Genomic DNA, 24,795 nt, shown 5'->3' on the forward strand with positions numbered 1-24,795 from the left:
CCACACAGTGCAAAAAGAATTTAGTTACGTCGACTAAATATATTTCTCTCAACACCTTTTATGGTTATAGCTACGTTATTTGGTTATAGTTACCAAATCTTTCATTGAGAGAAATATATTTAGCTGACATTTTTCTGAGTGTAGGTAGTCCAAATTTTCAATACCGAATTCCGTAAAGCAAATATAAATACAAATATATAGTTTATATAAAGGGTATTAAGTAAATTATAATGAATGGTACTTTCAGAAAAAATTCAAATTTATATTTTGGTTTACAGATTGAAAAGTCTGTCTCTGAGCACTGCAATTAATTTTTTATAATAAGTACTTACATACAGTGCTTATGGTTTGAAAAAAAAATAAATATTTGTAGACAAATCTCAGTCAAAATATTCACAAAAATTTTGGTCAATTCACCATGAGTCTACAAGTATACCTTTTCCTAGAAAACAAAACAGTGTTAAAGATGGGCATCGCCGGCTAAAACTTATCGCTGGGAAATGAAATTTCGGGTTGTATAAGCCTATCAATGACTTGAAAGGCGAGTTGCTTTATGAGAAAGCTAAGCTCACGAAAACTCAAAGTGGCAAAAAATACCCCAAAAGATAAAAGCTGTAAAAAAGCACATATAAAATTTAAAAGAATAATGAAAAAAATACTACATTAAGTCCAAATTTCTAAATATAATTGATAAAAATTTTATTTGTCGGAATATTTCTTTATTTTATTTTTATGTATGTTACCGCATAACTTTGGACCATCTTAACCAATTTCGATAAATATTTTTCTATCGGAAAGTTAGTGTCTCACAGGTGGTTCTATACTAACTTAGTTTAGATCCGATCATTGGATCATGCAAAAATTAACCGTACACCAAAGTTTTTATATGCGAATCGAAGTCGGTTGTTTTTTTTGCTAACAAAATTATTTGTTTTTTATTTCAATATCAATCATACAAAATCTTATATTTTTAGTATTTACTTATTTACTTCATTCAAAATAGTTTGCTAGAAAACTTATAGAAATATATTTATTTTTGATCGAGTACCTAATGCTCGTCCACGGCGTATGAGTAACATTCTTTCCTGCTCATATTTCATTAAGAAAAATCCTTGTACGATTTCATTTGACCACTCATAAACCTTTTATTCATTAATTGATTTTCTTTATTGGTAGCTTGATTTTCGATTTTCGGGATCAGGAAACCAGGAAACTACCTCAGGAAGGCAGTTCTGCAGTTCTGTGTTTTACCAATTGCCTTGTTTCAGTTATAGAGAGCCACAGATGCCTTCCGCCGCACTCTTTTCTTATTGTCTAGAGTACTTAACTCTATTGGAAAGTGCAGAGCAACCAACTCCATTCAAGTCGCGTAGTATATCTTTTTATTGCTAGAGAACAAGAAGGTTGCCATCTTAATAGGATTTACAGCGAGTTATTAGGTGCAAGTCCACAATCCAAAGAAAGAGTGAGATGGCGGTAGAACTACCCCATTCGGTCGCAACCGTTCTGTTGCAGACAGTGTCGCCACAGCCTCCCAAAGAAAAGTATCCAAAATGTAGCCTAAAAAGTGTACAAAAGTATCCACTTTTTTTTTGTTTTAAGTATGAACGTATCAATCTGAAAAAAACTTAAAATAAAAAAAAAAATAACTAAATAAAGTTGTACTAAAAACATATGTTTCAAGAATTTGTGATACATTTAATATTTATTTTGCTTTTTTTAAGCATTTAAATTTAAATCTCTTTTTTAAAATTCATATTATTCTTAAAAAATCACGTTTCAATGTCACTGTTTAATATTCGTTCTTAATACATTTGGAAAACATAATTAGGGAGTACACAAAATGTTGTATACTTTCGTTTTGTTGTATGTCGTAAATTTTAAACGACTAAAAATATATAAAGGGCGTTTGCATAGTACCATAAAAGTAATACTATGAATTTTCTAAGGATTTATTTCCTAAGCATTATATTATTTATACTGACTACAAAAGAAGTATCCTCACAGAATTAATCGAAAAAAGTATCCTTTTGGATTCGAATGAATCGAAACGGCAATATTGGTTGCAGATTATCTGGTATTTATTCATAATTAACTAAATTTTCTCCCTAATTTAACCGCGAACATTATAAAAAGACACCTCCTTGTCAAAAGAAACATTACTCGCGAAGCGTGAAAGCTTTTTCAAATGTTACATTTCTATATAATTTTGGTGAAGGTACAATCATTTTAAGCATTGCCCCCACTAACACAGCTAGTATGTTCAAATAATGTCCGTTTGAAACGGAGGAGGAAGCGCTTGCCAATTTTTTTTCCATTCCACATTTAATTCTGAGGTAATGCTGTTTTTTTTTTGCTGGGCAATGCAACCCATTTATATTTCCAATTAAACTTCCTTCATTCACTTTCTCTATCAACATTCACATACAGTATGTACATACATACATTTAACGAACCACTGATGCCGCATTTACATACCGCTTTGTGCAATACCCAAAAAGGACCAAAAACAAAAACAATTAATTCAACAGATCGCTTAGTATTTTTTTGCATATGTACATAGATAGTGCTTTGAATTTGCCACACCACCGAATTCCACATTGAATATTTGCATACGCATTAAAAGCAGAACTCTCGCACAAATTTACATACCACAAATACACATGCAAATGTGTAACGAAATGTAAATCGAACAAACTACAAAATAGATAAATGAAAGTCCTGCACAAAACGACCAATTGATATAGACACGAAATAGAATAGAAAAAAAGCGGAAAAATACCAATTACACCAATGAAAATTTTAAATTTTTTGTTCATGCAGATATGTGTACAACAAACGAGTTGGTGCGTGCAGTGCCCCCCGAGCGAGTACAGTGTCGAAAATATGTAATTTGTTGTAATCTCTCAGTTTCTGTTTAGTTTTTGCACCAACTTAAATTGCAGAAATATTTATCATCAGCGCTGTCTTCAGAGTTATCAATAGAGGATGATCAAAGTACTGGGGCTATTTGGATTTTAACTATATTAATGAGCATCTAGGAATTTATTACTAAATATTCTTCTTCTACACTTCCCCCATTTTCCTGTATACAACTTTGTTAAGTTGAGCCAGAAGTTCAACGTACTTCACTCCACAATCCACTTTCTTTGGTACCCTTTGCCTATGCGAGCAAAGTCATAGATCTGCCATAGAAGAGCTCTCTCGAAAGCTTCCAAAGCCCATTTCAGCTTTGTTCGATGCAGCCCATGTTTCCGCGCCATATAAAAAAGACAGGCATAATGAGAAATTTGTTTGATTGATTTTTGTTCAACGGGAAAAGGCTTTGCTTTTCAATCGCTCATTCAGCAGCTGTTGGCAAGAGTCATTCCTCACCACGATGTAGAGAACAAAGGTGGCGCCCATCTCGTACCGCTTTGCCGCTCTCAGTAAATTTGACAGAATCGCTGCCTGTATTTCGTCACACTTGATTCTTTACGTTTTTCTTGCAAAATTTTGTCTTTTTCTTGCATTCTTGTTGGCGTTTTTATAATTCTCTCTCATAACTGCACCAGTGTGATGTCACACAAAATTTACTCTACGGTGGGCAAAATCTTGTATTCCGTCATTCTTGATTCCTCACTTCATCTCCAGTCTGATATTATTCTTCGTGTTTTTGCCGGACCTTAAATAATCAACATCTTTTACTACTGCAAAGTTATAACTATCTACAGTATCGTGTGCCTTAATATCCGGAAACTTTTTGTTTGTTGCCAAAAGGTGCTCGTACTTTATCTTGTATTCGATCACCTCCAGACTAACCTCTCTCTATTGTGTCAATAGCGACTTTAAAATCGACGAAAACTTGGTCTAGGTCTTTCAAGGATTTGATGAGCTATGAAAATGTAGCTATCTGTGGATTTTCCGACCTGAAGCCACTCTGAAAGGTCCCAATCAGTTCGTTCATAAAAGGCTTCAGTTTTTCCCACACTTTCGTCTTTGGGACCTTATACACAATTTTACATAACAAGGTTTATCGCGCGGTAATCTCACGCAGATTTTCCATTCAGCTGACTTTCCGTCGGCTCCGGAGGGTTTGTTTTTCTACGCCGCATTATTTCTGTTCTCATCCCGTCGGGATCGAATGGATATATGTGAGCTTTATCCGCATGCATTAGTCGAGGTTCAATTCGTAATATCTTAAGTGTACTCTGGGCAGTAGTTCTTTGCACCAACGCCTTCTGTCTATCATTAATTTTTCTTCAAAATCTAGCTCTCTTCTTTTCTTACTATCATTGAACTCTGTTCGGGCGCGTCCTAAAAGCTGCATGGTCATTTATATTAACGAAGACGAGTCGGTGTTGGCTCCTTGGATGCGCGTAGAGAGCGCATGAAGGGCATTTTTCGTCAATCACAATATGACTTGCTTACAAACAAAGTGTTGGAGTATTTTCCCAACCGTTACTCTTACACCAAATTTGTGCACCATCACGCTGAAAAATTTGTGTAGCTTTGCTCCACCAATCGTATTTTGGGAACTACGGTGACGTCGGCCTTATAGTAGCATTACTACGCTCGCAATGTATTTCCTTCCGACTATTTTCTGTGTCCAAACGAAGGGGCTTGGCAATGGCGCCAGTAAGAGTTTTGAATCGTATGAAGAGGACATCGCTGAAATAAATACTTGTTTTGGGGATCTTGAGGAGTCGCTTGAAGAACGGAATACCACCAACCCTAACATCGAGTTATGAGCCACCTGTCCACACACGGATAGACCACTTCCTATATCTTCTCATTACCACTACGCCCTTGAAGGTAGGAATGCCATGCGGATGTTATGCAACTGCACTTAAAAAACATAGGTATATCTGGGCAGCACTGAAACCTTCATATCATTCGTGATTCCAATAATTCATATAAAAAACTGGTCGAATTTTTAACAAAATTACAGAATTCTGATTCGAATTTGATCGAAATATTCATTCCTGTAAAATAACTATATATCGACCCCTTGGCGCAAAATTATCGTATGTTACATTTTTTACGAAATTAGAATGGGAAGCGGATTGCTCGCATTCGTCATGCCTCTATTCACTTCATCGTTATATAGGCTTTCATTTGCCAGAAAAAAAAACAAGTGCCCCAAGTGCCAAAATATTAGAAATCTTCATTAAAAAGGAAAAAAAGATTTTGCGAATACAGATGAGTTTAAGATGCATATTAAAGACAAAGATGAGGCCAAAGCCATTTTTTTTTTTTTTGAGGGAACAAGAAAAAAGCAAAAGCAATTAAAATTTCGTATGTGCTAGTTTTGATTTAGAAAAAGTTTTAAACACTCCATTCGGAAAACAAATAACCCTTTTTTACTCACGAAGATATGTCGTATGTATTATAATTTTAGCGTTTACGAAAATGCCACAAGAAATGTAATTTTTTTTTTTGTGGGGTGAACGTGATGGTAAGCGAGGCTGCAATGAAATATGCACCGTACTTTATAAATATTTACTTATCGTTGACGAAAGAAGTATGTACAGCTGATGACATAAATCTTTATTGCGACAGTTGCGCTGGTCAAAAATTCTTCGACCTTCCTAAGTGAGATTAAGATAACATATTTACTTGCAGGCCATACTAAGATGCCAGCTGATTCTGTGCATAGTACAATTGAATTTTTTGTACGAAATCGTACTATTTGGGCGCCTAGTGAAGTGCCCATAATCATTCGCAATACACGAACTAACCCTTCACGTTACCACTGCATCAAAATTGACCACTCTAAGTTTAAAAACTGGAAGTCTTTTGCAGATGTTTTGTCACCCAACAAAATTAAAATAAACTTAAATGAGCGTCGTATATCCGCGGATGTCTAATGGCGATTTCGTTTCTACAAAAAATGCTGCCTTCTCATCGCCATCTTCTTAGTGTTTGTACGTAGAGGGCAGAGAGAAGGTTGCATTTTTTTTTGGTAGAAACGACATGCGCATAAATTTCCACGTTCGCAACATACCTTTTTTGGTGGTGAAAATTTATAACTAGAATTCACTCTTTGATGCGAAAATGCGAAAGGCAAAAATGAGCGCTTTGCTATGCACAAAAGCGTGACCAATGTAGTTGCTTTGGCTGCGAAATTTCAAACAGTTCAGCCACAGCGCGGTCTCAAATATTCGTTGCGCTTCGTTTGTACTGTCGCTTTAACTGCCGAACGATGTGCGAACAGCACAGCACAGCACAGTTTTCTCGCTCTTTGCATTTGAGTCAGGGTTTTAGCTGTGCGAAACGTTTGTTGTAAAAAACTGTCGAATGCGGTCTGCTTGAATCCAACGGAGGAAAATTTAGTAAAGAATCGTTGCCTTCGGTGTTTTTGGTCTCAATGCGCCCCTTATTATTTTAGGCTTGGTACACCTCCTTTAAGTTAGTTCCCTATTTAAGAGCGGTACACAGTACTATTGTACTAGAAAATATGATCCGACTAGCTGCTTAGTTCAGCTTGTGTATTGCCCTGAAGGTAAACACTGAAACTATTGTCTTGCGTATCCTAATCTCAACAATAGGGCCCTAATTATCTCCCCGACTAATATGAACCCAATATAGTATTTAGCTCGTTACGTTACAACTAATTGGAGGTTTCCCTGCTTGCGATAGTTTGCTAAGTTCAAGTGTTTTGGGGCTTTCCCTTAATCAGCACCAAAAATCGTCTTTGCCGGGCGCACGCCAAATCCCTAATTTCCAAAATAAACTCTGTAGCTTATATGCCAAACAAAATTTTAATAACGTTAGATATTTCCTTTCTAATCGAAGCCGCCAAATGCAAGTACAAGCCAATACAATGTAGCACATATCTCACCACATTATCCACCAATTTCTGCGTGCATACGCTGTCACAATTTTGCAAAGAGTTTCTTTTTTTTCGCCTACAAAAGCGGGTACGTATTTGCATTGCCTACAGATTTCGTTAGTTTCGAAAATAATCAGAGGCAGAAGCGGCAACGGCGGTTACCCTTTTGTCGCTCCCAGCGTGCACAACCCGCATTAACAACGGCGCAGCTAAGCACGGCTACTAAATGGCATTTGTGATTGTATTAGTGCAAACGAAATTTGACAATTTTAGTTTTTTTCGGAACGACAACAATTGCCGCGAGGGAAGCGAAAAGCGCACGGCGGGATGTTCCCAATAAGCAGCGTGAAAATGTGCGAAAATATTTCCATGTGTGCTCGCTTGTGTTCGTTCGACCAGCATTTCGTTAGCATGCGCTCGTTCGCATTGAAAGTTTTGTAATTTACGAGCGTTTGTGGCGGTGCGCGCAACCCATTGCCAATGTGCGGTTATGTTAGCATACTTTTAGGCGTGAATGCTCCTTGTTTGCACTAATTGTTTGGCACAAGTGTTGCGCCAGCTATGCAAATGCTCATGGGAATTTTGGCATTTACAAATGCGCATATTGACTAATGCACATACAGTCACATGCACGCCACACACACACACACACACACACAAATACACTCATACTATTTATTACACGCCTACATGTGTGCATACAAAAAGTTCAAATTGAATGCATGTAGAATGAGAATGTATTGTGCTGGTTGGTAAATGTGGCGATGCTAGGGACATATGTAAGTAAATGCCAATTTTGCGTGCATTTGTTTAACATTTTTATATACTCGTATTTATTTAGTAATGGAAGTTACTTTGTGTATTTTGTAAAAAAAATACTCGTATGCACTTTTATTATAAGCATTTTCATATACCTAAACACGATCAATGCGCTTTGAAGGGAGTGCCAGCTTTGAAGGGAGTGCCAACTTTGAAAACCAGCGCTAAAGAACATATTCACAGATAATTCCTGCACGCGATAAAATATTTGTGAGGCAGCCTAGTGAAAGGCCTATCGCAGCAGTGTCTTATTGAGTGTGGGCAGCTGTCATCAAAGAAGCAGCCGATGTGCTACTAACTATCCTTCTATCCTTTGAATATTCAAGTCGAGTAGACCACAAGTAAAGGCCTGATTATGGCAACGTAACGTAACGTAGAGGCTCTCACTTAAACATTCTCTTAAATGGATGTTGCTTATATTTGGACAAGCAAAAGTTAACGTAACTTAATTCCACGTCGAATTTGATTTTCTAAGTTCTAAATTACGTTAAGTTAAGTTAAATTAAGTTAAGTTGCCAGAATCAGACTTACCTTAAGTCAGTGAAAAATTTATAAATTGGTCATCAACGAAAGATCTACTCACACACAAGAATTCTGGTTAGAAAAGCCAAAAATACAGACAATAACCAACAAAATCCACATAAAAAATTCGATTCTTGAGTTCTATTGCATCATGCGTCAATAAGCGTTGTGCGCAAATCATGGCTGCGCCTCAATTGGAGATATAATGGGCGTACCTCTCAAATACAATGAACCTCATATCTTCCGAGGCATTAAATAAACGAAAGTTTGTGGCTTATACGTGGCTTTCGAAATTGGTGGTTTTAACGGATATGCGCCAGCATTTCAATGATTCAAATCATTCGCGCTTTTTAGGCTAAACTGAAAGTTATTGGTAAAGATATTCAAACATATTCATAGTCGAAATAAAGTCGACTCTAAATTTAGTAGCAGATTTTTGGTAGATATAACATTGATAATTATGCCAAAAAGCTGCAACTAACTTAAGTTATGTATTTATTTTGACTATGGCTATGCCCCATTGTTTCGCAAATGTTTGCAAACTTAACAAATTTAAAATCAGATTTGAATTTAGATCAAAGAGATCCAGAGTCACTGAAGAGTTTTCTTTGGTAATAAATTCTCTCATCGAGGAAGTTTCATAGAGGGGCCATTCCATTGTGACTAGTGGGACAATTTACTCCAGACTGTGATCATTTGTTAATTTTAACTATGTCGTCGGAACTTATACAACAGCGAAATATATTTTTTTTTTCACAGAACGATAACTAATGTATAAAATTGCTTTAACAAAAATATCCAACGATTTCTTAGTTTTATGTAACTATCATTTGAATGAATGTGACTGGTGGAATACTGAAAAGAATTCTATTTTAATCCTTGTGCACTGAAAGATGAATTTTACTTAATTTCATTTTCAATAAAAAATAGGTTTATATAATCATCATGGAAATATTAAAAAATATTTAAGGTTGTGACTGATGGGACATCTCCTTGTGACTGGTGTAAAGTAATTATGCATGAAATAAAAGTTTCCATAGACAAAAATTATAATTTCTTTTGATTTTTTAAATACTTTCCCACAGGTTAATGAAATATAGTCATTTAAAAAGAGGTAACTGCTGAAATAGCGATAATTAGGACATATTTAAATTTATGTCATTTTCCTCTTTTCAATGGAATGGTTTTCTGAATTCAAGAAGTTATCGGAAACACTCAAATCTATTATGTATCCTGATGTAACTTCACTTGATAAACTGAACTTGTTGAAATTTGCTAATACTAAAATTTTAGCAACTTGGAATTTAATTCCACAGGTGTTAGATGTCCGCAGAGCTGGCTTTTGCACACAAGGTACTTCGTTTATTTTTTAATTTTTTCACGATTTAAGAGTCAACCAATGTCTCCAAGAACGGTGATACGTCATGACTTCTTTTTGGCACGTCATGGCAACATTAAATAATTCTTTGGTAATAATGGCACGTGTATGTATAACCTAACTAACCTAACTATTTTTGTTAAGACCTCGTTTTGTCCTGGTAAATGAGTTGGTCGTAGTGAGTCGGCGTAAAACTGTAGGTCCCTCTCCTTTGTGTGACAAAATAAATGCGGACGCCAGAAATCGGAGGAGAAGCTTGTCAAAACACTAACATTTGTGTAAGCACCAATCTATTATTGTAATTAATTTTGAATAAATTAGATTCAGTGTTAACTTATTTATCGAAGATTTCGTATTTCTCTAAGTTACTGTTATATGGGATGCGGGCGTGGTTATTGTCTTATTTTAAAAATTGTCAGCCGTTTGGTATGCTGCACCAAGGCCAACACTGTGCCAAGTTTGGAAGAACCACAGTTATCACCAATTAAGTCAGTTCAAAGAAAAACATTGTCCTACGCCTTCTTTGATGAATTTTTAGGAAACAATTGGGTATTACTTTTATTTACAATTTATTTTGTTAAGCCAAGTAAAGGCATTTAAATTCTTTAATGCTCATTATTAACAATTTTCCTGTGTAAATCTAAATCTTAAATCCCTTATGATTCCCTTTATATGCACCCGATTACAAATTTCTGTTGTAAACATTTAATTGGTTTCGTCTGACAGTTGACTACTGGCTGCTATTTAACTCCACCAACAGCGACACAAAACCCCGTCAAGCATCATCGAGCACATAAAAATATACAGGAAAAAGCACTTTGTTGGACAAAAGGCAGAGCAACGCGAGTGGTTGGAGCAGTCTGGCGGGTATTAGCCAAACGCACTTAGAAGTACACGCGATACAAGCAAATGCATTACATACATACATATGCATGCATCCATCCATAAATATGTTCCAGTAAACTCAAACATACATACTACTTGATGTTGATATTTGTGAATACGCGCCCTTTGACACTAAAACCCACTCATACGTAAATATGTCTATGCATACGCTTGTAAGTCTACTCAGCCGCCATAACACCACCGTATTTTGTGTGGCGGCAAAATCACGCACTGGCGAATGTAGCAAACAGAGATGTTAAATTTAATCATAAAATAATATTTAATAACACAAGTAATTTTTAGAAAAAAAAACGGACTTCAACTCTCAAAAAAAAAAAAAAAAATATATATATATATATGGTCCAAAGTTATGCGGTAACATACATAAAAAAAAAAAATATTCCGACGAACTGATAACCTCCTCCTTTTTTGGAAGCCGGTTAACAAAAAGCACCGATAAATGTATGAGTCCGAAATTTGGTCCGCATATTTGTAATAACGTTGTATATGAGCTCCGAAAACATGGATGTATTGACGATTTATTTTAAAGTGTACCTCCCATACAAACCTAACCTTAAAAATGCCCTAAAGAGCAAAGCAATAAATATATATGATTCCGAAATTTGCCCATATATTTTTAATAACCTTATGTGGTAACCATCAAAAATTGGACGATCGACCATACCCCCGCCCCCCCCCAGAGCTCGAAAAAGCAAAATTACGGATAAATTTGAAATGAATGTATGTATGTATGTAAAATCGAACTTTCTGATACTACTTTTTGTCTATTTCCGCGGTGCACGTATGTAGGAAATTTCACTTTCAACTGTGTAGCCAGACATTTGTATGCGCATAAAAATATTAATGACTTGAAAAATATAGTAAAAATTAAAAAGTTACATTAAAAAAATTAAAAATTAAAAGTTTACTTCTCCAAGCGCCCTCGCTTGACTTGAATTGTGCTAGCGAAGCAGTCAATGGCATTGTGAATATTCTTCGAAATTATAGAGAAAATGCTGACACACGTTTTTCTGATATATTTGCAAAAGTTACCGATATCGCTAAGGAATTGGATTTTGACATTGTCCTTACTCGAAGAGCGAATAGACAAAATTTTCGGGCTAATTATCATGCGTCTATCGCTGAAGATTATTATCGAAAGGCAATATTTATACTGCTATTGGATAATATTTCGCTCGATCTCCGAGAAATATTGCCGAAAGAGACATTAAACATTTTTGACTTGAACTTATTACTTCCATATAAAATTGACCTGACGAAAAAAAATAATGCTCTCGAACGCGCTAAATCGTTTAGAAAACGATACGAACTTTTCTTTGAAAACTACGCTATCAATTTGGGAGGAGAGTAAAAAAGTGTGGTTGGAACTTGTCCATCGTTAAGGAAAGCGAAAAGTCATTCCCAAAATCAACAGCAGAAGTTCTTGGTAAATGCGACTAATATGCTTTTCCATTGATTAACAAACTTCTCCGTATTCTGGCCACACTTCCAGCTAGTAACGCCACTTCCGAAAGAAGTTTTTCAACCCTTCGCCGGTTAAAAACATGGTTGCGTAGTACCATGAATGAAGAAAGACTGATAGGTCTAGAACTTTTACATGTACACTTAGATATTGCAAATGACCATGAGAGGATAATAGAAAGATTCGCAAAAGGAAGGCGCAAAATTGAATTTGCTATTTGAGTTATTACAATCAAAATTCTGAATAAGTTGTTAAGTTACTTAATTACATCCTTCATTTTGCCAACATTGTAAGCAAGAAATAAGTATATATTGCAATAATAAACGCAAGGTTTAAATCTTGTGTTTTTTTTTTTTTTTGTTTTTAAATAGTACATGCAATTGCTTTATTAGACCTTGCACCAAATTCACAAAATGAAAAGCAATATTATATTACAAAACACTTTACTTCACACTTCATAAAAAATACTCGAACCTATATTTGCATGAAAAATAAATTAAGGTTAGATGCCTGTAATTTAACGTTATTTGACAAGTTGATCCCAATCTAAATCTAAAATAAGGGGAAAAAGTGCGAAAATTGTGTGTCCGTTTCTTAAAATTTCACAGTCTTCTAAGGCAAAAAAGGCACATTTTCTGCCCTTTAGAGCTTTTTCCGAGGAGATGGTTTTTCTGAAAATTAGATGATTGCTTAAAACAATAATATTATGAAATACGTTAGCTGGGCAAGTACAAGAAGGCACATTTTGCGAGGTGTAAGGGCAACATTTTTTGGAACAAACGAAATCACCATTAATCATTAGGTCGAGAAGTGGTTATTTGATTGATATCACTTTTTCACCTTAATGTCATGAATTTTACATCTTCAAATAAACATATTCATGGAACCAGAATTAAGTTTTTTGATTTCTAACAAAATGGTAGCCAAATCACTTTATGGTTTTACATACTTTTGCGTCGCCTTGTTCATATATATTCTTACCTGAAATGTAAGAGGCCGTAACAACAAATATTCGAAAATTCTTTATCTGTTGCTTCGCATTTCTGGTAATCCGAATGAAAAAGTTTTCAAATGTTAAAAAATGCAAAGCAGTGCTGTACTGGAAAATTTTATGATATGACGAATAATGAAGAATAAAATAATATTTGAAAATACCAAATAAAAATAATATTTGAAAATACCAAATAAAAATACTATTGTAAACAAGTATTTAAGTAAAAAATGAAAATATGTACATATTTTGTATTTTGTATGTTAAATATTTGTGTTTTAAATCCGTACTTAACATCTCTGGGAGCAAAAGAGCTGTATATGTATGTACATATGTATGTACGTAACGCAACGCGAGGCTATGATTAGGTGAATTCACACACAAACCCAATAAGCTATTAATGTGCGAACGCTGACTGAGAAGCTTCACCTTTCATTGGCCACGACACTTAACTTTCCTTTGCCTTGCCTTCTTCTGCTATGCTTTGGCACTTCTGAGAAGCGTTGCCAGGTTGACGTTTTTAACGTCATTTGGACGTTTTTTGTACCCTGTTGACGTTTGGACGTTTTTTGTGTAAAAAATTACGTTTTTTAACTTCCTAGTAATTTTTCTTTGTTACTAAATCTTATAAGTGGAACTGATTTTGAATTATTTCCTTAATAAATCTTCACAATCTTTGTGTTTTGCTGCAGCTACTTCAAAAGATTTTTTCTGGATTGTTGGGCTAAGGATTCCGTGTTCAAAGGCTGGTTGTGTAAACACTTGAAGTTACGAGGCTTGCTTTAATGTTTGCAATTGCACATTAAAAGCCAATTCAGGAAGGGCCGATCTATTCCAGCAGGCACGCTCGCAAAAGCATCAAAAAGGCTGTGCAGCATAAAACGTTAGAAAAAAGTACGCAACTTTTTTAAGACTGAAATATTAGGTGCATTCAATAACTTTTCCAGTAATTACTTGCAGCGAGAGCGTATAAGAAAAATGGGGAGTAAAATGGAGAGCAAGAGAAAATTTTCAAAAAAAGTTATTGAACGCAAAACTAGTAAAAACTTGCAACTTAAGCCATTTTGACACTTTCTGACGGTTAAGTTTTGACGTGCAATTTTCTTTTTATTTGGGAATAGTTCCCATCATCATAAAAATAAAAAATATACAATAGATTTAAAATTTTCATCCATATTTTCATTCCACTAATTATGTTTCATCAAATCATCCTCTTAAACAGTTTGTTTACATTTGAATTTGACACATAACCTTACTTTTTGACTCCTGCAAATTCCTGCTAGTAAAATTTTTACTTGCAAGAATTTTCTGCTCTCTCGGTTTGTTACGCTCTCGAATTCGCTCCCTCTTGCAAACATTTTGGGTTATTTAATGCAACAATTCGTAACAATTTTTTGATATTGAATGGACCTATTGCTTTGCTCCTTCTTAGCAGAACGTAATTTAGCATTTTCGACAACCGAGCCCCTTAACCAAATGTCTACAAGAAGAAAAAAATTTTTAAAAATCAACGCGATTATTGAGCCCCTTAAACTTGCACATTATTGCCCTGAAATTTAATGGGCTATCAAACTGCATAATCAAAAAAAAAAATTCTAAAAACTCTGAATAAAAAGTTGAAAATCTAGCAGAAAATTTGAAGATTGTTTAAAATTTTTGCACAATTTTTGTGGATTTATGTTTTGTTTGTTAATGAGCTTGGCTTTTCTGGAAAAATAATAAACATTAAATAAACGAAAGAGAAACACCGATCAAAATATTGACGACTTAATCAGCTGATCACAAGTGTATGTATAAAATGATTTTTATATTAACGACCAGTTTACAAAGAATTTTAAATGTGCTCTGTCGAAATGGCATTTTAATATATGTACATTACGTACATATCGAGCCCGAACCGCCAAAATAACGTAAGCGACAAAAATTGTTTTTGATGCAGAAATGCATCTAAATGCTCTAGGAATATTTCTGCATCAAAACGAAAATTTTGAAAAAAAGGTCGCTTACGTTATTTTGGCGGTTAGGGTTAGGGTACCTTTGTATACAATAAAAGTTTAATAAGAACAATTTTTTGTACATCCATTTGAAAAAGACGTTTTTGGGTAGGAAATGACGTTTTTTCAGACCAAGAGGGACGTTTTCTCATGCCGAAGACCTGGCAACACTGCTTCTGAGCTTACGTTGCTCATTATCCTTAAGAAAATTTAGTGCTAAAGCACTCGTTGCGCTCTACAAATTTCTGAACTATATCTGAACTACTGCAAATCGGCTGCAGAGAGGGACAGTTGAAACTTGCGGTGTGCTAGTTGCGTTGTCCTCAAAGTTGCTCACATTTAGCATGTGAAAGCTGAGAATTAAATGCATAAATTCTCACATCTCGTACAATACGAAAATAGTTCCGCGGGAAGACCTCCGACTCGAACATCGTTGGTCGTGATTTCAAATCGTGTGGAGACAGTCGTGATTTTCAAATCTTATAAATTTAAATTGTTGAGTTCCGCTGAAAATTTTAAGAGCAATAGATCAAATTTAATATAAATAAAATTAAAAAAATAAACAAAAATTATATAAAATGCAATCTTTAGAAGAAAGAAAAAAACGCAAAAATATCAAAAAATCGATATTCACGGTTTTTTTCCTCATAAAAAACTTATTGTCCCAGATCTGTCCAAAAGTGAACCAGTGCAGAACGAGTTCAAAAATTCTGCACAGTGGGCAGTTGCCACTTCGTAGGACATCGCGATGTTAAAAAAGACAAGACAGAAAGCATTGATTTGGGATAGATGAAGGACCATTACCGTCCTTTTTCAAGTTAGTTCGGCGCTAGTTCAGAACCAGTTTGATTTTTTGCAGGATTCTTACTACTTAACTGTGTGTTTGGTGGCGTGTTTGTTTGGGCGTGTTTGTTTGGGCATGTGTTTTTATGTATGTAGCAAAATGAATATCATCCCCATATACGAGTACATATGTCTGTACGGCTGAATGAATGTCTACTTTGCAGTCTAGGTAGTCTTTTCTTCTCATCCTCCTCACGTGGATGTTTGCAATTTCTATACGGTCGCGCTTAATTCCACCAATTAATTTTCATGATGATCCGAGAAATTAAAATCACTCAAATTGCGTGGCCTGGAATATAACTAAATATATAGACATATGTATATTCACATATAGAGATATTTATGTATATATGTATTCAACGGCAACCACAAACGATGGCGATGAGTGTTGCAGATGTCGGCTGCTGTAACCACAACGCCACCATCCTCATCCTCATCACCATTACCATTACCATTACCACCTCATTCTGTTGCTCAATGCACTCAGCGTTGATGACAGTTAGCAACCAGGAGCGTAACACCCTCAGCTATGCATGGAAATCGCATCAAGTAAATCCCTTTGAATATGCCGCTGCGTCCAAAGTAGGTCGTAGGCGTCCTTTTATCAGCGCCAATGTGCCACTTAGTGATTTGTGTCAAATATGTACATACGTGTCGAAAGTGCGCGCCATTTTCTGCTTTTAGCGCACTTTTATTCCTTTCGAGCCCGCCATGTAGGTACTTTGTGTTTTAGCTTTGCCTAGCTCCCCAGGCAACCAACCACTCTTTCGCTAGCTGTGCTGATGCGCTAATAATTTTTACTCCAACAATGACTGCAAGTGAAATTTGGAGTAGGGAAAACCATACATACCTACATACATACATACACATTCAACTGTTGTCAATGGCCTTCTATGTGTAAATTTCAAGTAATTAAAAGGATTGCTAAGGATTTCACTTTTTCAGTTCATCTTTGCAATTAGAGTTTGTGATTTAAGCTTATTTTTTTGTTTTTGTTGACGCAAGACTTCTTAACATTTGCATAGTTTATCGTAAATTATCCCCAAAAAATTAAAAATTAAATAAAATATATTTTTAGCAGGGACCCAGGGAGACACCCTCCCAGGACCAGGGAGATACACTCAGCAGTCCTGCACACAAGCCTTTAGCGAGACTCTAGCAAAAGGTCAACAAGCAAGCTTTATTCCTCACAAATGTCCCCACCGAAAACCATATATTTTCTCTGACGCACTAGAGTAAGTTAGGTGGAAATTTCTTGGGACAGTGACTCCCCTACACTTAGGTCAAAGTCAAGCCCATTTTTACGCAATCTTCGTTCCCTTAATATATTGGGGCGCTTACTGTGGATAGAACCATTTCGTTGACGCAGTGAACTTTGATAATTTCTATTCTCAAGTTACATACCTGATAACAGCACGAATGGAAATTATAATAGCGGGGTTTTAGTTTTTTAAACTATAATTTTATTATCATAAGAAAGCCACATAAGCCCAGCACTTTCACAGAAGGATAGGTTCGTTTGCTGCTTATATGCGGCTGTAGTTTAGAAGTGGCCATTGGTATACCTACCATGTCTCGGAAGGATAGGGGCAGTCATACCGTTCCTCGCCAATTCGTCAGCTCTGCAGTTGACCTCAATATGTCGGTGGCCAGCCACCCATAGAAGTTGTATTATACAATGCTAGGCCATCTAGTTTAGAGATCTGCGCCATTCAGTAAGAGACTTTGTATTGTCTACACATAAGTCTAGAGATTCCAGGGTTGCTTTACTGCCACATAATATAAGGAGCTATCTTTTCTCTTTGGTGCCGAGTGACCACCTACATGGCCAGCACCTCTTCCTGGGGTACATTGCAGTGGTCAGGAAGCCTGGGCAGACGACTCCTCCCCGACCTCTCCGTTGGTCTTTGGGTTATCAGTATACATGTTTGCAGCGCTGCGTATGTCGTCGTGCCTGGTGTTCCGTCGCCATTGAACCTAGGATTTTTGAGTGATCGAATATACCCTGAGTCCAGGAATACACCGATCACCTTTTTATATGGGAAAAGTACTGTGGTGGCTACCTTGATGCATTTCATTGTATTGTCAATCCAGAGTAACTGTCGAGAATTACTTCCAGATACTTGACTGTACGTCTCAACACTGTGTGGCTAAATAATCGAGTTAGGGAGTATAAGATCCAGTACTTTGAACCATCTGCGAAAAGAAGTAGCGCAGTTTTAGCTGGGTTGGCCTCAAGACCGCCGTTTTTGGTCCACGTAACTAGTGAAACAATAGCGGCTGACATGAGATCGCACAAAGTTTAAAGAAATTTTTACTGTATGATAACCGCAACATCATGGGCATATGCCACAGCTTCATATCCATCCGCCTCCAGGCACCGCAACAGTTGGTTCACCGTCAACCCATAGGAGTGGAGAGAGAACACGCGCCTTGGGAGTGTTCTGAGAGCCCTGCGAGTCGTTTACTCCCCAGTTCCGGGCTCACTCCTAAGTGGGAAATTTTCCCATCACTTCTGCTGGCTTTACTTAAATGTCGTAATTTACATTGAGGCCAACCCGTTTAATTTTTGTGATGGGCCAAGTATTGATTCGACGCAAGGAAGAGAAAGACATAACAACGCCATTCTTCGTGCTAGGAATGGGTAAAGTATACGAATTGCAATGTGTGAGTGGCCCCATGGTAGATGGCATCCGAGTACCGGATTCTATTTTCAGGTTTAACTGCTGCAGCCAAAGCGCTAATTCCGCTTCCCGCCTCAATTTTTTTGTTGTTTATTCTGGACCAAAACATTCGATGGTATGTATGCCTAATTTATATAATACTACCGCATGTTCTGGGTTTTCTTAGTGTTGCGACCAAAGTTCTTACTTTGTCTGATGCCTTCGCAAGGCCTACACTCAGTATGTGCATTAGTGATAAAGTGTCACTGAGTTCTACATCTCCGCTCACTTACGTCAAATAAAGGATTGAAATATTTCTGCTCTTATTTTACTATATTGGCATTACATAATCTTGTCTGCACGGTGAAATTTGTTATGGTAATACGTAAAATAAGCCGCGTGAATGTGGATATTTCAGGAAAGAGCCGCGCCCGGTTTGTTATATTTCCAAACTTCCCTAACTCAATTGACGTTAAATTTTTCCAGTGTTACGCAATATGAGAATTTTAGATCATATCGGAGCTTCCAGCCCCTTTTCCATTAACTAAAAAATTTGTTAAATCTTCATAAGGAATCCCACTTCCCTCTCTGAAATACCTCAAGAGATTTGCTGTATGAAAATTTTACTTGTATGGGAGAGACCACGGACAATTTCGCTTAAAACCGCGAGAACTTATACATTTTCAATGCCATCTGCATATATACAATTTCACAAAAACTACTTTCACATGTGAGAACTCATCTAGGACTAACATCACTGATATGAACTCTAACTTTACAATCCGATAGTAAATTCTACTCACAAATTAATTAAAAGTTTACCATTAAAATCGCCTTAGCTGAACTTTTATATCAGAAGCTCATTTTTGTGAAGATTTTAAATAGAGGTTATTGAATATAAGTCCACGTTATGCAAATTCAACACCAAATAAAAACTATTTTATTAAACAAAAAATAGGTAAAATACTAATTACTTATGTTCTTCCTTCTTCTTTTTCAGCGCTGACGGCAATTACGAAGTGACAATAATGACAAAAGCAATTTTACATCACACCGGCAAAGTGGTGTGGAAACCGCCCGCCATTTATAAATCATTTTGTGAAATCGACGTCGAGTATTTTCCATTCGATGAGCAAACGTGTTTCATGAAATTCGGCTCATGGACATATGATGGTTATATGGTGAGTAAAACCTGAAGAATCAAGTGAAATACGAGGGCGATTTGACTGTTCAGTACCTTTTCGAATTTTTCTTATAGTATTTAACATAAAATTATACTCGAGCAAAATATTTCCCACGGGAAATGCTTCCTTAAGCTTTTAAAACATTTCATATGAACGCGTACATAAATAGCAACTAGTCGTCGCTGAAAAAACATCTATCGAAAACTTTAAAAAATTGTCTGCAGGGATATTTGTCTTCGTACAAAAACATCGGAGCACTATCGATAGTATCGATGTTTTAATTTTTTATTAACATTGGTGTTTTTTTAGAATATTTATTCGTTGCTGATTTGGGGTTAGCAAGAAATATAAAAATCAAAGTAAACTCATAGGCCCATAGTTATAATCAAAATAAAATCAACCCTAAAGTTAAAATCAGCTTTTTGACATAACTTTCAATACGATATCTGTAAAAAAAAAACTGCTTTTAACTCTAGAATCGACTTTACTTTAACTATAACTACGGACCATAATCTTTTACAGTTTTGCTCAATTTTAACGTAAAAGTGTACGAATAAGTGTTTACTTATAAAAGGGATTTTGTCAGTGCCATTCGATCTCTTATAAGGAAAATTAACACTAAAAAAACTGAAGTACCTTGCATTATAGCTTTAAAAAGCAAATATTTTATTTATTTAATAAGACATTATTTATAACACAAATGAATTGTGTTGTTGCCTTATGAATATTTCTTATATTAATTTTAAGTTTTCCATTAATTAATAAATAACTTCCAATATTCAATGTGATCTTAACGGAAGATATTTATTTTTAAACGTCAGATCGGAGAACTGGGAGGAAATTAATTCAATAATAAAATAATAATAGCCAAAATTTGTTTAATGTGAGTACAGAAGTTGATGTGATATCGAGGGGAATTTTTATCCTCCAATCTTCTTTATATAATAATAATAATAGATTGGCGCTTACACATACGTTAGTGTTTGGCCGAGCTTCTCCTCCGATTTGTGGCGTGCGCCTTGATGTTGTCACACAAAGAGGAGGGACCTACAGTTTTACGCCGACTCCGAACGGCGATTTTATTTTTTATGAGAAGCTGTTTTTCATGGCAGAAATACACTCGGAGGTTTGCCATTGCCTGCCGAGGGACGACCGCTGTTAAGAAAAAACCTTGTTTCTATTTTTTTTGCGATGTTGCTTTGACCAGGGCTTGAACCCAGGTGCTGTGGAGTGGAAGCGCGCACTTTATATAGAAATACATATTTACTTTTAGGGTACATCTATCCACTTGTAGACAAAACTTTCCGGAAATTAGGTACAATTTTCTAATTAAATTTTCCATCCCTGATGGAATATCAGCTGTAAAATATGGACAAAAACAAAAAACTGATTGCTCTTTGTTCAATAAATATACCTCCAAGTCAAAATTAAACATACCTAGCAGGGTTGCATAGAGAATCTGACACAAATTAATTGCCAATTAATAATTAATTGGCAATTAATAAATTTAATTTTTGTATGATAAATTGGGTAACAATTAAGGCTTAAATTGGTGAAAAGGTTCTTAATTGCCAATTAGGTGCACATAGTCTAACGAAAGTGTATGTTCGTGAAGAAGTTCTTGAAATTCTCCAATCATCTGGCGTTTCACAGGCAACACCGGTTTTCCATTTTTTTGTTTATAAACCTTCTACAGATAGATAGAAACAAAATGATATAAAAACAAAGCAAATCCGTTAAGACGTTCTTGAGTTATGCGATAACACAGGAACAGCAATTCATTTTTGTATGTAAAGATTTCTTAGAGTGGTGGCAACACTATTAAATTTTTTTTTATCAAATTTGTTTATACGTTCTCAGAAAAGTACATTATTGCGGCTTATGTAAATTTAATTTTTGTTTTTGATATTTGAAATATGTGGCAACACTGTGTTTCCATTTTTTTCTTTACATTCATTCTAAAGACAGAAAGCCACAAAATGAAATAAAAGCGAAGGAAATGCCTTGAGCCGTTCTTGAGTTATGCGATAACACACGAAAGCAAACCATTTTTTCATATACAATTTTTTTCGAATAGCGGCAACCCTACCAATTTTTTTTCTGAATTAGTCGTGCTATATACATTCTCAGTGAAACAGCATTATTGCGACTTATTTATAATTAATTTTTTTTCTCATAACGCAGTTATCTGACAACACCGTTTTTTCAATTTTTTCTTACGAAGGCTCTACAGACAGAAAGACACAAAATGAAATGAAAACGGAGCAAATCCTTTGAGCCGTTCTTGAGTGAAGGCAATCCGTTTATATATACATAAATAAAGTTTTTTTTCGAATGGACCCTATCCAATTTCTTTCTCAGTGAAACAGCATTCTATCTACTGAAGCTAGTTCAAGATAAATTTATATTAACAATAATCACCTAGCAAAAAACAATTTGAATATTCATTTAAACGCTTAAATGCCTCGTAACCGCGTAAACCTCTTAAATAAACAGGTTTTCCATACTAAATTAAGTAACTTTACAAGGTTTACATGATCTCGAGGCATTTAGATGAATTGCCTCAATAGTATTATATATTTTTTTAATATATATGTTAGTACGACATATGTTTACGTAACATATTAAAATTATATTCGGATCAAAATGCTGAAGTGCTGACGCGTGTAGAACGAACCGTGAGAACAACAAACGGACAAAATAAGTCACGTTGAAGTAAACAACTGTGGAACCTGTGGGAAGCGCGGTGTCAGCTAATTCCATTCACGCTGCAGTAAGGCAACCGTAGGTCTAGCGTTAATAAAAATACATACATACTTTGTAATTATCAGTTCGTATTTAGAATTCAATAAAGGAGCGCGGCGCCCTAAAACATATATTTGTTTGACTTACTAAGCAATCTTTGTAGAGTTGTTCACTTTGGTTCAATAAAAAATGTCATATAACGGTAATTTGGAGAAATAAGAATACGGCAGGAAATCAGTAACCTACGTAGGGACTTCTCCCAAAATTTAGAAAAAAATTTACAACTCTTACTCTTAGCTATAAATGCGGGTTTATAAAATTTTAGAAAACGGGCACCGTACACTTATGGCAACATAAGTTTTTGTATCTCCGTAACCGATTTATCAATTTATACCAACCTTTGTATATTTATTACCCTTGGCACAAATAGGCAATATGTCGAATTTTTTTTTAGAATCGGACGACAACTATGTTCACTCTCCATATAACAGTAAACCGAGATAGAAAAACTTCAATATTTCAAAAACAAAGGGCGCTAATTTACTCCAAGTTAATTCTTGCGAAAATCTCTTGATAAAAAATTAGGTTATTATAGATTTTTGTAGAATGGTCACCGCCCACTTATGACTACATAAAATGTAATACTATGTTTACATATAAGTAGATTATCTCCATTTTCGAGATAAACTCCCTGTAATAAGAAAAAGAGATTCAAAACTCGTGCCTCGTTAATATGTAATTATAAAATAATGTCCGATTAAACCGATAACATTTCGGAGCGCAACCAAGTTTAATAAAATATTAAAATAAAATATATGTAAATTGTTTAATATAGCAGAAAAAAGTGATCACGGTGGCATAGAGAAAAAACTTAACTTTTCCTTTGGTTTTAGCGTTCGTTTTAGCTGGTCGGTTCGAATTCCGGTTCATTTAAAAACAGGTTCTTTTAAAAATTGGATTTTCTTTCGTTCAATACGTACTAATTTGGGGAAGAATATTTATTGCTTCCATCTTTTGTGGTATTGAAAAAAAAGAATTAAGGGTTAATTGATGCAAAAATTCATTAAGACAAAATAACGTCATAACTCTAACGCCTAAATGTAGTAGATAACAGCAAAACAAAAAAATTTAAATAAATAAAAACAACTAAAAGATACTTCCGAATATGTCTTAAATATTTGATATCCCTTCCACGCTATGATCGATATACATATGCGCCGAATTGATTTGAAAATAAAGCAAGTGTATAGAAGACACTGTTACTTGACACTGATTACATCATGCTACCTACACTGATTCTCACAGCCAATTCATGTTACCAGCAAACTGATTCGAAAGCTAGATGTCCACCTTGACAGTTGCCAACATAGCACTTACTATCATTAATATATCCGCAAGCGTGTGTTTCTACTTGCACATGCCAGACGCAGCTGCACTAAATGAACTACCACAATGACTTTTTGAAAAATATCCAGCTGCCAAAAAATGAACAACCATCACATTCCAATGAAATGGACCAAGCAAGCAAATAAAGTCAAGTTAATATAAAAACAAGTAAGAAAGTCTAAGTTCGGGCGGAGCCGAACATTAAATACCCGGCGCAAGTATTAAATATATGTTGTTCACCTTTCCGAAAGCTACCGCTACATGATAAGCCGGGTGTATACATTTTAAGTAAATTAGCGTCCTTAAATTTCGAAATATTGAAATTTCAAGCATATCTGAAATTTACCGTTATATGAAAAGGGGCCTCAATTTTAGTCCGATTTCAACAATTTTCAACGGTTTGCTTTTATGTGGCAAGCACAATAATCATACCGAGCTTGGTACAAATTGCTAGAACGGTTAGCGAGATACATATATGTGATCACAAGTGGACGGTGCTACGCCCATTTTCCAAAATTTTGTCATAAACGTATTTCTTGGTAAAGAATTGTTGCAATCATCAATTTTGAATAAATTAGCTTCAATATTTACTGATTTATCGAAGATTTTGTATTTCTCGAAATTACCGTTATATGGGATGTAGGCGTGGTTATTGTCCGATTTTAGAAATTTTCAGCCATTTAGTATGCTGTACTAAGGCCAACAACTGTGCCAAGTTTGGAAGAAATTGGTGCAGCGGTTACCTAGATATACACATTTAACCATAAGTGGGCGTGGCTACGCCCATTTTTCAAAAATTTATAATATTCATATTTTCCGTCTGAAACTCATTGTAAGTATCAATTTTGAGTGAATTATCTTCTGTAGTTACTAAAATATCGCAGTTTTCGTATTTCTTAAAATTACCGTTATATGGGAGGTAGGCGTGGTTATAATCCGATTTGGCCCATTTTCAATACCATCCGTCCCACGCCCAAAAGAAGTTCACGTACCAAGTTTCGTTAAGATATCTCAATTTTTACTCGAGTTATCGTGTGCACAGACGGACGGACGGACGGACGGACGGACGGACGGACGGACGGACGGAC

General features: G+C 35.5%; 1 protein-coding gene across 5 annotated transcripts in view; it reads left to right on the forward strand.

Moving 5' to 3' along the window:
- Window positions 1-24,795, forward strand: part of LOC118744737 (acetylcholine receptor subunit alpha-like 1) — a 220,179-nt gene that overhangs the window by 27,505 nt on the left and 167,879 nt on the right. For all 5 annotated transcript variants that reach the window (XM_036478022.1, XM_036478034.1, XM_036478053.1 and 2 more), the window contains exon 3: window positions 19,393-19,573. In XM_036478022.1, the coding sequence (XP_036333915.1) occupies window positions 19,393-19,573 (181 nt within the window). The remainder of the gene's footprint in view (window positions 1-19,392; window positions 19,574-24,795) is intronic.

Source organism: Rhagoletis pomonella, unplaced genomic scaffold (genome assembly GCF_013731165.1).
Source record: "Rhagoletis pomonella isolate Grant_MI unplaced genomic scaffold, Rhpom_1.0 Rhpom_scaffold_00001, whole genome shotgun sequence".
Classification (NCBI taxonomy): Eukaryota; Metazoa; Arthropoda; class Insecta; order Diptera; family Tephritidae; genus Rhagoletis; species Rhagoletis pomonella.